Raw genomic sequence first — 8,093 nt, 5'->3', positions numbered from 1 at the left:
GGCCGATTGTGGGCGGGGCCTGTGGGAGGCGTGGCGCTAAGAGCTAGGGGTAGGAGGGGCCGAGGCCGCTGCGAGGGGGCGGGGCTGAGGCGGGGCGGGGCCTCTGGGAGGCGTGGCGCGAAGAGCTCGGGATAGGAGCGAGCGCGCCCGGGAGCTCCGCAGAGGCCGCGGCGGCGGGGCGGGGCTGAGGGCAGGGCGGGGCCTGTGGGAGTCGTGGCGCGAAGAGCTCGGGGTAGGAGCGCGCGCCCGGGAACTCAGCTGTGGCCGCGGCGAGGGGACGGGGCTGAGAGTTGGGACGGGGCTTGTGGGAGGCGTGGCGCGAAGATTTCGGAGTTGGAGCGCGCGCGACCCCGGACTCCGCGGAGGCCGCGGCGAGGAGGCGGGGCTGCGGATCGGGACGCTCTGCGTGGGGCGGGGCGCAAGGGAGGTTTCGAGCCCGGAAGGTCCGGCGCCCAGAGCTGACGGGAGTTCCAGGCGAGCGGGTAGCGGCGTGGGCAGGCTGGCACCAGGGGGTGTGGGGGCCTGGCCGGGCAAGGCAGAAGGAAGGGGATGCTGGTGGGAAGGGAGCAGCAGTGGAGGGGTGGTAAGAGACGCGCGGCGGGAGGCGTGGAAGGGCCGCCGCGGGAGGTCTGTCGCGGGCCCGCTTTCTCCTCTAGACCCTGGAGGCGCCAGTACCAGCCCACGAAGCTCTTTGAGGCCAGAAATAGCATCTTGACCCCCAAAAGGGAAAACCAGTTGTAAATCGAAATTAATTAGTCTACCAAGGTGTAAGCTGTCAGCCGCAATGTAACACATCTAGCTATGAATTTTACCTAAGGTCGGGGGCATTTATATATTCTTTACATAATTTGGGGGCGGGCCTCCACAAGTCTGAGGCTTTAGGGCCTTGAACTGAGGAGGAGGGTTTGGGATGGAGGTGAGAAGGTGGTGCCAGGGCTGGTTTGTCTTGGAAGCCGTGGCCCTGGCCCCGCGGAGACAGAAGCCGTAGGCCGGGTCCGCGTTTTCTAAAGTACACCACGTTCCCAGTGGATGATGCTTGAAGAAAGAGCGTGAGGAGTCCAGCTGTAGCGCCAGAACCAAGGGAGCTGGTCAGGGAGAAGGTCCTCTAAGGACTTGACCTGAAGAGGTTTGGGGAAAGAAGGACCACAAAGGGCATGTGAGCTAGCGATGAAAGGGTGAACTGGGGACGAAACCAGTGGCCCTACTTTAGAATACAGGATAAGGCATCAGGAAATTCCAGGGTGAGGGATTGTAAAAAATGGAAAGGGTAGCACCCCAGAGTGTACCACCTTTGGTAAACTGCGGCCCTGAGGAAATTGCCTTGCTCTAAAGGGGTGGGGGATGAGACTACCTCCCAAACCTGCACGTTGTTTTGTTTTTTTGGAGACATAATCGCTCTGTCGCCCACGCTGGAGTGCAGTGGTGCGATCTCGCCTCACGGAGCCTCCGCTTCCTGGGTTCAGGAGATTCTCCTGCCTCAGCCTCCGGAGTAGCTGGGATTACAGGCGCCCGCCACCACACCCGGCTAATTTTTATGTTTTTAGTAGAGATGAGGTTTCACCATGTTGGTCAGGCTGGTCTTGAACTGCTGACCTCAAGTGATCCGCCTGCCTAGGCCTCCCAAATTGCTGGGATTACAGGCGCCTGCCACCAGGTCCGGCTGATTTTTGTATTTTTAGTAGAGAGGGTTTCGGGGTTTCACCATGTTGCCCAGGCTGGTCTTGAACTTGTGAGCTCAAGCTGTTCGCCCACCTCGGCCTTCCAAAGTGTCAGGATTACAGGCGAGTCACCAGGCCCGGCATTGTATGGATTTCTCTAAGGTTGGTTGCCTCTTCTCATTAACTGCAACAAAGAGCCTTAAAGAAAAGCAAGTCTCTGCCTTAAGTAATTCTACCCAAAACAGGAAATAGGAAGGATAACGGTGAATATAGAAGGTGTGAAATGAGTTTTGTATTAAAGCATGTGTTTGCTTCTCTCAGAAAACTTAAGAATGTGAGGTAAGAAAAGAACTGAACATTTGGAGAGTACATTCTTTCCTATTCATCTGCTCCATATCAACCCTAAAGTGTGACTCTTTTAAAAACCAAGTTCTCGGCCGGACACAGTGACTCGCTTCTGTAATCCCAGCACTTTGGGTGGCCAAGGCAGGTGGATCGCTTGAACTCAAGAGTTAGAGACCAGCCTGGGCAACATGGCAAAACCCCGTCTCTACAAAACAAAAAAATTAGCCGGGCGTGGTGGTGCATGCCTGTAGTCCCAGCTACTGGAAGGCTGAGGTGGGAGGATCGTTTGAGTCCAGGAGGCAGACGTTGCAGTAAGCCGAGATTGCGTCATTGCACTCCAGCCTGGGCCATAGAGCCCAGACCCTGTCTCAAAAAAAAAGTTATCTCCCTACATCTCCAACCCTCACATTTCCACCGCCAAATAGATTACGACATAGTTTTCCCAGCTTTACACTATTTATACTTGGGACCAATAATTACTTGTGGATATACTGTCCTGTATATGATGGTATATTTAGCAGCATTCTCCCACCCAGGTTGTGACAGTTAAAACTTCAGATGTTTTGAAGTGTCTCTTGGAGGCCAAAATCTACCCCCAGTCCAGTTGAGAACCACTGGAGTACAGGATAAAGTTCATTGCCATTAACCTGGCTTTTCAGATCTTTCATGATCTATTCCCAATCTACCTTTCCTAGAATCTGACTCAGTCTAAGAGAACTACCAATGCAGGAATCCTTTCTTTGGCTTCCTCCGTAGATTTCTTTGGCTTCTTCCATGGATTATGATCTTTTACCGACTTTTCTTGGACGTTTTCAGGGATGAAAGAAATTTAAAATCTTTACTTTGCACAAAAGTCCTTGTCTCTCCAAAGTCTTCCTGCTTAAAATGTGCATTCGTTGAGTCCAGTTCACACCCCAGGAGGTGTAAAAAAAAAAAAAAGAAATTTAAATCCTTTTTCCATTTGTGAGCACCGCTGAGAGTGAAAATTGTAGTCGCGTTTCTGTTTTTCACCTTTTTCTATGTAATATGGTTTATAGATCACCAGGAACTTTTGACTCCCCTCTGAACAATATCACACCTGACAATGTCCTACTTAAAACGTACTACCCAGAACTGAACACAGTATTCCGGATGTGCGTCACACGATGTTAGCACATAGTACATTATACTGTTAGCTTCATGCTTATTCATCTTCCTTGACTCTGAGCTTGAAGGCAAGAACCAAGTCTTAGTCACTTAGGTTGTTGTATTCGTCTTTGCAGTACTAGCACAGTGCTTGGCCCTTTGTTCAATTGGTGTTCAAAAATGTTGATGGAATGTGGCACTTCCTTAACTCTAAGGTAGCATTCCATTACCTTTCGGGGCAGATAGAGTACACTGTTGCCTAATATTGACTTTGTGGTCAACCAAACCTATATGTTTTATCAGATCAGAGGTTGGCAAACTTTTTTGTAAAGGACTAAATAGTAAATATTTCAGGTTTTATGGGCCTTATAGTCTGTCACAGTGACTCAGCTATGTCACTAACATATAATCAGCCATAGGCAATATATAAGCAAATGAGCATAGCCACTTTCCAATATAATTCATGGACATTAAAATCTGAGTTTCATGTAATTTTTGTGTGTCACAGAATATTTTGATTTTTAAAAATATTTTAAAATGTTAAACACATTTTTAGCTTGTGGGCCATACAGAAACAGATGGCAGGCTAGATTTGGCTCACAGGCAGTAGTTTGCTAACCCCTGATTTAGACCAACCCTTGTATGATTGATTTTTTTCAAAACTGAGTATAGGTTTTTACTTTTATCCTTATTAAATATCTTACTCGTTGCAAATCATCTTTCTAGCTGCTCATTTCTTTTTGAATGCTAATTCTGCCACCTAGCATATCAGCTGACATCCCAGCTTTGTGTCTGCAACATTGATAAGCATACTTTGTGCGTCCTTAATTAATAAAAATGTTGAGTAGGATAAGGATAGAAGTCCTCCACAAGTTCATTTTCTTCCATTAATCGTCATTCTTTGAGTATAGCCACTCAGAGTTAGAAATATCTACCTAGAGTCGTAGCTATCACCCAATTCCTGTTTCTGTCGGGTCCACAGGGTATCTTGAGAAGCTTTGTCTGAAGCTTTGTTGAAATGTTTAGAACATGTTCCAAATGGGTAGGAATCCATCAGACAAACAGAAATGTATAGGTTTGGTATAGCTTGTAAACTAATGTTACTGCTACTTCCAATTTTAGTACTTCCTTGGTTACATTTTCAAGGTTACCATTTTAATAATGAAATTTAATAATTTTAGGATTTTGTTGAGAATTAGCATTCAAGTTTATCAATCTGTATTTACAGAATTCACCATCTTTCTCCTCTTAAAACTAAGGCTTGACAATGTTCATCCCACAGTGACTGGTTCTCTGGTATCAATAGTGTCGAAAGCTGTGGTAAGATTGGTAGAGAAAAAAGGCACAAAAAATTAAAATATATGTTTTTATTTCTTACCAATGTTACCACACTTTTAATACTATCAATACTAGTTTTTAAAATATAATAGAAAGTGAACTTTATGCTAATAAACAAAAACTAAGAATAAATGCATTTTTATAAAATACTGATATTGGCCGGGCACAGTGGCGCATGCCTTTAATCCCAGCACTTTGAAAGGCTGAGTCAGGAGGATCACTTGAGGCCAGGAGTTTTAAGACTAGCCTGTGCAAGCCGGGCGTGGTGGCTCACGCCTGTAATCCCAGCACTTTGGGAGGCTGAGGTGGGCGGATCATGAGGTCAGGAGTTTGAGACCAGCCAGGCCAACATGGTGAAATCCGTCTCTACTGAAAATACAAAAATTAGCTGGGTGTGGTGGCTGTTGCCTGTAATCCCAGCTACTCAGGAGGCTGAGGCAGGAGAATTGCTTGAAACCGGAAGGCAGAGGTTGCAGTGAGCTGAGATCGCACCATTGCACTCCAGCCTGGGCAACAAGAGTGAGACTCCATCTCAAAAAAAAAGACTAGCCTGTGCAGCATAGCAAGACCCCATCTCTACAGAAAAAAAAGAAATTTTTTTGGCCTCCCAAAGTTCTGGGATTACATGCGTAAGCCACCACACCTGGCCTCTACAGAGAATTTTTTTAAAAATTAGCTGGGCATAGTGGCATACCTGTAGTCTCAGCTACTTGGGAGGCTAAGGTGGGAGGATCACTTGAGTCCTGGAGTTCAGGGCTGCGGTGAGCCATGATCGCTCCACTGCACTCCAGCCTTGGTGTCAGAGTGAGACCCTATTTCTAAAAAAAAAAAAACATAAAATAATGAAAATTTTTAAAAATTTTAAGAAAAGTAGGGAAATTTACCTTGCCAGACATTAAGACTTTATACCTTATTCTGTCATTTTGCTTTTAGTCTGTATATTTATATTTAGAATGTGTCTCTGGAAAACATTATTTAGTTGTTTTTTTAATTTAATAATTGAGTGTTTATTAACACTCAATGGAATAATTGATGTATTTTTGCTTAAATCTGTGTTCTTGCTATTTGTTTTCTATTTGTCCCATTTTTCTTTATTCTTTTGTTTCTCTTTTTCTGCCTTCTTTCTGATTAATCGAGTATTTTTATGGTATTCTATGTTGTTCTCCTCGGTTGACCTTCTTCCTGTACCTCTGTGTTTTTGTTTTTTTTTTTTTTTTTTGGCTAGGGTAGTCGGGGACTTGTTTTGTGAAGCAGAGTAGCAGAAATAGTCATGTCTTATAAATTATCCCTGGGAGAGGTTTCTTACATAAACAAACATGTTAGAGTCCCTCCCACATGTTGAATAGCTTGGGTGTTAAACCACCTGCTAGGCAACAGCCTTTCCTTCTCACTTCGTTTTCTCAGATAAAGTTTAGAGAATCAAGAAATTGCTTTTTTTGTTATTTTTTGATTTGCAGGTTAAACACTTTAAGATGAGAAAAATTGATCTCTGTCTGAGCTCTGAAGGGTCCGAAGTGATTTTAGCTACATCAAGTGATGAAAAACACCCACCTGAAAATATCATTGATGGGTAAGAGTTACTATACTTTGTTGTTTACAGTCTTAAATCAGTGAATCCCTTGAGTACTTGGACTGTGTTTTATAACAACTTGCCCTATTAAACATAGTTTAATAAATGTTTGGTGGATTACCTGATATCCACTTTTGGTACCATTTCTGAAACTAATTGAGTTGTGTATATTTAGGTTTTTGATCCTTTTCTTTATAATGCCTAAACTGAACTCTTGATACAAATAGGTTTTTTTAGAAGTGGTTTACCAAGGCAAAAACTCAAACAACTTCATTTTATGGAAGTGTAAATTTTAAGGTCTGGTTATGGTTTTACTCCGTTTTTCTTGGAATAAGAATGTAAATATTGTAACTTCCCATTTACTACCTATTTCCTTACTGGTCTAAGTGATATCTTTGCAGAACTGAATGCTTCATTCCCTGCTATCGTGTATTGTTTTGCTTCTCCCCTTTTTGATATCTTCCAATTTCTACTCTTCATTGTGCTAGAGCTTTTTCTAGGTAGATATTTTTCTAAATATTGTTCTTAGACATCTGATTCCAAGAAAAAGCAGTTAATGGGAATGGGAGGACTCCTTTTTTTTTTTTTTTTTTTTGAGACAGAGTCTCACTCTGTTGCCCAGGCCAGAGTCCAGTGGCACCATCTTGGCTCACTGCAATCTCCACCTCCCGAGTTCAAGTGATTCTCCTGCCTCAGCCTCTTGAGTAGCTGGGACTATAGGCATGCACTACCACACCTGGCTAATTTTTGTATTTTTAGTAGAGATGGGATTTCACTGTATTGGCCAAGCTGGTCTCAAACTCCTGACCTTGTGATCCGCCCACCTTGGCCTCCCAAAGTGTTGGGATTACAGGCGTAAGCTACTGAGCCCAGCCTGAGAACTCTTTTTTTTTTTTGAGACGGAGTTTTGCTCTTGTTGCCCAGGCTGGAGTGCAATGGCACAATCTCGGCTCACCAAAACCTCCGCCTCCCAGGTTCAAGCGATTCTCCTGCCTCAGCCTCCCGAGTAGCTGGGATTACAGGCATGCACCACCACGCCTGGCTAATTTTGTATTTTTAGTAGAGAAGGGGTTTCTCCATGTTGGTTAGGCTGGTCTCAAACTCCCGACTCAGGTGATTCGCCCGCCTTGGCCTCCCAAAATGCTGAGATTGCAGGCGTGAGCCCCCTGCCTGGTGGATGACTCCTTTTTTAATAGTTCTGGCTTATTACTTTCTTGAACCCTCTTTCTTGGTATGTGTACAATGAACAGAGTTTGACTCATAGAATCATCTAATTGTAGGGCTGGTGGGACTTATGGGTTTATTTTGCCAAAACCCTTTATTTTAGACTTGTGGTAAGAGAGGTCTAAAGAGGTTAAGTACTGCTTTTAATCATTGAAGGCAGAACTGGTTGTAACAGAGGTTTCATGATTCTTTGTGTATCTTGAAGCCCATGTATCTGGATGAAATTCTAGCAGCTCAGCCTCTTCCTTGAAGTGTAGTTGTAATCTTTATGACAACCGACTTTTCTCCTCAGATTCATGTATCTCTTTGCTGGGCTCCAATAACATTTGGTATATACCTCTGTTACCTTACTTTTTCCTTTATTGTATTGTTTATTTTTAATGTTTGTTCCCTCTCTCAACTGTGAATTCCTGTAAGTCAGAGACTATTTCTATGAGTCAAACTTGACTAATATTGGAAAGTAATCAAAGTCTACACACACACACACACATATATAAAAACACATATATATGCATATATTATTGTACATTTGCATAGGGCTTTATAATTTCACAGATACTTTGTCAGTTGACCCTCACAGTAATCTTGGGGAATAAGAAGCACAAAAAAGTATTTTCAACTCTGTTGTAAAGATGAAGAAAAGAATGATCAGATGACTTGCTCAAAATAAAAATGACTTGCTCAAAATTACACAGATAAGCAAGAGGCAGAATCAACTGACAGTCATGTCTTCTAACTTGTACTTCAGGGAGCTTTGTGCTACACTAGGTTAACTCAAACTTAGTTTGAATAAAAAATTCAATATCTGCTTTTTGCCTGTGTCCCTTCTTTCT

At 43.8% G+C, this 8,093-nt stretch overlaps 1 protein-coding gene across 8 annotated transcripts in view; it reads left to right on the top strand.

The window, feature by feature from the left end:
* IFT25 (intraflagellar transport 25) overlaps positions 1-8,093 on the top strand; it is a 45,755-nt gene that overhangs the window by 463 nt on the left and 37,199 nt on the right. For 2 of the 8 annotated variants that reach the window (XM_032137293.2, XM_032137290.2), the window contains exon 2: positions 5,924-6,036. In XM_032137293.2, the coding sequence (XP_031993184.1) occupies positions 5,939-6,036 (98 nt within the window). In that variant the 5' untranslated portion in view covers positions 5,924-5,938. Of the gene's footprint in view, positions 1-189; positions 233-384; positions 483-623; positions 768-1,487; positions 1,821-5,923; positions 6,037-8,093 lie in introns of those variants that run through there. The other 6 variants (XM_032137292.3, XM_032137289.2, XM_032137291.2 and 3 more) reach the window with 6 other exon arrangements.

This window comes from Hylobates moloch, unplaced genomic scaffold (assembly GCF_009828535.3).
Source record: "Hylobates moloch isolate HMO894 unplaced genomic scaffold, HMol_V3 SCAFFOLD_18, whole genome shotgun sequence".
Classification (NCBI taxonomy): Eukaryota; Metazoa; Chordata; class Mammalia; order Primates; family Hylobatidae; genus Hylobates; species Hylobates moloch.
Note: the sequence above shows the minus strand (reverse complement) of the source record. Positions and strands in the feature narration are given on the sequence as shown.